Source organism: Camellia sinensis, chromosome 6 (assembly GCF_055761805.1).
Source record: "Camellia sinensis isolate YWXY chromosome 6, ASM5576180v1, whole genome shotgun sequence".
Lineage (NCBI taxonomy): Eukaryota > Viridiplantae > Streptophyta > Magnoliopsida > Ericales > Theaceae > Camellia > Camellia sinensis.
In genome coordinates this window covers 102,171,110-102,174,747 of record NC_138966.1, presented here as the reverse complement: position 1 = coordinate 102,174,747, position 3,638 = coordinate 102,171,110, and the positions used below count along the sequence as shown (strand labels likewise).

At 42.3% G+C, this 3,638-nt stretch overlaps 1 protein-coding gene across 1 annotated transcript; it reads left to right on the top strand.

Annotated features, from left to right (window-relative positions):
* Positions 1-244: 244 nt before the first annotated feature.
* Positions 245-1,270, top strand: LOC145793452 (uncharacterized). Its single transcript, XM_082876280.1, has 2 exons — positions 245-718; positions 821-1,270. The coding sequence occupies exons 1-2, from the start codon at positions 245-247 to the stop codon at positions 1,268-1,270; spliced, it is 924 nt and encodes a 307-aa protein (XP_082732406.1).
* Positions 1,271-3,638: the final 2,368 nt, after the last annotated feature.

Below are 3,638 nucleotides of genomic sequence, written 5' to 3'. Positions count from 1 at the left end.
GTTTGCGGCATATGTCATCCCCACCGAAGCTCGAAAAGCAAGAAAGTTCAAAGCAAGATTGGTTGCTGAAATTAAAGATAGGCTCGAAGTTTTGAAACTGTCAACCTATGCGGAAGTGGTAGACCGGGCGTACATTGCAAAAAAGGGGATTAAAGCCTCACGTTCCTCAGAACCAAGCCAAAAGAAGCAATTCTAGGAAAGAGACAATAGAAGATTCGGTGTTGCGCCTCCCAAAAAGGTGAATATGGGCACAACCAGTTCAGAAAATCAAGGTCCTACCAATCCCCGATGTGGCACTATTCCAATTTGTCCTACTTGTGGGAAGGCTCATTGGGGACAATGTCATCGAGACATGGGAGCATACTTTAAATACGGTCAAGTAGGCCACTTGCTGAGGGACTGTCCAAAGCTGACTAATCTTACAGCCAGCCCCTTTGGCCCAGTTAGAAAACCCGCAAGACTTGAAAGAGAGAGGAAGGACCAAAAAGGCCAAGGAATGGCTTTTGCCTTAGTACCTGAAAAACCAGAAGTTACCGAAAACATTATGTCAGGTACACTTTCTGTCTGTGATCATTTAGCTCATGTCCTCATTGACTCTGGGTCAACTCATTCTTTTGTTGCACCACACTTTGTTGCCAAGCTGCCATCAATACCCAAACCCTTAGGATATATATTGTCTGTGTCTTTTCCTTCTGGTAATTCTACCCTTAATGCTGATGTATACAAATCTTGTGCTATATCTCTAAAAGGCAAAACCTTATACGTAGACTTGATTCCCCTCCTCATTGGAAACTTTGATGTGATCTTAGGTATGGATTAGCTGGCTGCCAACCACATCTCTATTGGTTGTAAAGCCAAAAAGGTCTCCCTCAGGTTACCAAACCAACCCGAGCTTGTCTTTGATGGGACTGGATTTTCCAACCCTCCCTGTATTATATCCTCCATGACAGCCCAACGACTTCTGAGAAAGGGTTGTTGTAGTTATATCTGTTATGTGATCGATACACAAAAAGAGGCCCCCACCATTGATGCAATCCCTGTGGTTCGAGAATTCCCGGATATCTTTCTTGAAAATCTACCTAGTATCTCGGTTAATCAAGAAATCAAATTTACCATTGAAATCCAATCTGGCACACAACCAATATCAAAAGCTCCTTATCGCATGTTAATGGCAGAATTGAAAGAGTTGAAAACTCAACTCCAGGAACTACTGGACAAAGGCTTCATTGATCTAATACCTCACCTTGGAGAGCTCCAGTATTGTTCGTAAATAAAAAAATGGCACGATGAGATTATGCATCGATTACCGAGAGCTTAACAAGGTCACTATCAAGAATCGGTACCCTCTGCCACGAATCGATGACTTGTTCGATCAACTTCAAGGCGCCCAAGTATTCTCAAAAATCGACTTGCGATCTGGCTATCACCAACTAAAAGTAAAAATGGAAAGCATCAAAAAGACTGCCTTTAGAACCCCTTACGAGCACTATGAGTTTCTTGTCATGCCTTTTGGTGTCACAAATGCTGCAGTAGCTTTTATGGACCTCATGAACCGAGTGTTCAAATCCTATCTTGATGAGTTCGTCATCGTCTTCATTGACGACATCCTCATATACTCCAAGTCACCAGAGGCCCATGAGCAGCACTTGCGAACGATTTTATAAACACTACATGATAACAAACTTTATGCCAAGCTAAAGAAATACGAATTCTAGATCACTAGTGTACACTTTCTCGGTCATGTCATTAACAAAGATAGCATCTGGGTTGACCCCCAAAAAGTTGCAGTAATCGTGGACTGGCCACAACCTACTAATGTGTCAGAAATTAGAAGTTTCTTGGGTCTAGCTGGCTATTATCGACGCTTTGTGCAAGATTTCTCAAAGATAGCATCACCTTTGACTCAGCTAACTCAGAAGAACACACCCTTTGAATGAACTGACAAACAAGAGCGTTGTTTCTAAGAATTAAAAAGTCGACTTGTGTCAGCTCCTATAGTAGCACTCCCTACAGGAGCAGATGGGTTCGTAATTTATAGTGATGCCTCATACAATGGTTTGGGTTGCATTCTCATGCAAAACAGAAAAAGTCATTGCTTATGCTTCGCAACAATTAAAGACTCACGAGAAGAACTACCCAACTCATGATTTGGAATTGGCTGCGGTGATTTTTGCCCTCAAGATTTGGCGTCATTATCTCTACGGTGCAACCTGCAAGATTTACACTTATCACAAGAGTCTTAAATATCTGTTCACAAAGAATGAACTGAATATGAGACAACGACGGTGGCTAGGATTTATGAAAGACTATGATGTAGAAATCATCACCATCTAGGCAAAGCTAACGTGGTGACAGATGCACTAAGCCGAAAGACGACCAGAGGCTTGGCATGTACTTTCATTTCTCGCAAGATCAATGAACTGCTCGCCAACATAACCGTAGAACCTACACTAATTAAAGAAATTAAAGCACGCCAATGGGAAGATAAACTTTTGTAGAAAAAGTACGAGGAACAAAGGAGTACACCTAATCTTGATTTCACTATGAGCAATGGGATACTGAAATTTCAAAATCGAATTTGCATACCCGACATTCTGAAACCCAAGAAGAAGATATTGGTGGAAGCTCATAACTCGAGATTTACAGTCCACCCTGGCAACACAAAGATGTAACAGGATCTGAAGGAACACTACTGGTGGACAAAAATGAAAAGAGACATAGCAAGCCATGTCTCCAAATGTCTACATTGTCAGCGTGTTAAAGGAGAACATCAGAGACCTGCAGGACTGCTGCAACCGCTCCCTATTCCTGAATAGAAATAGGAGCACATTACTATGGACTTCGTGGTCGGGCTACCACAGTCGTTTTCGAAGAACGATGCAATATGCGTTATAATAGACCGATTGATGAAGTTGGCGCATTTTCTGCCAATCAAAATCATGTACTTCCTTAATAAGTTTGCTACCTTATACATCAAGAAAATTATTCGTTTGCATGGCACCCCAGTTTCTATCGTGTCTGACCGAAACCCCCGCTTCGTGTCTTACTTCTGGAACAAATTGCAGGAGGCTTTGGTGATTACACTGAAATTTAGCACTGCATATCATCCACAAACTGATGGGCAATCTGAAAGAACAATCCAGACGTTGGAAGACATGTTACGTGTATGCATGTTGGACCTCAAAGGTAACTGGGATGAGCACCTACCTTTAGTGAAATTTACCAATAACAACAGCTACCAAGCAAGCATTGGAATGGCACCGTACGAAGCTCTGTATAGAAGGAGATATCGATCACCTCTGTGTTGGACGGAAGTCGGGGACAGGAAACTGTTAGGCCTCGAGATCGTGCAAGTCACAAGTGAGAAAATTCAACTCATCCAACAGCGAATTCGCACTGCTCAGAGCCGCCAGAAAAGCTATGCAGATACACGGAGATGGGACTTGAAATTTCAAATAGGAGATTATGTGTTCCTTAAGATCTCACCAACAAGAGGAGTTATCCAATTTGGAAAGCGAGGAAAGTTAAACCCACGTTGCATCGGGCCATTCCAGATATTGGAAAGGATTGGTCCTGTAGCCTATCGCCTTGCACTATCACCTGAACTATCCAATGTCCATAATGTGTTTCACATTTCA

Bases quoted from the DNA above. Each gene is read 5' to 3' on its own strand.
- LOC145793452 (XM_082876280.1), top strand. From the start codon at position 245: ATGGGCACAACCAGTTCAGAAAATCAAGGTCCTACCAATCCCCGATGT. The intron at 719-820 runs GTATACAAATCT...GGTATGGATTAG, and splicing joins ATTCTACCCTTAATGCTGAT to CTGGCTGCCAACCACATCTC.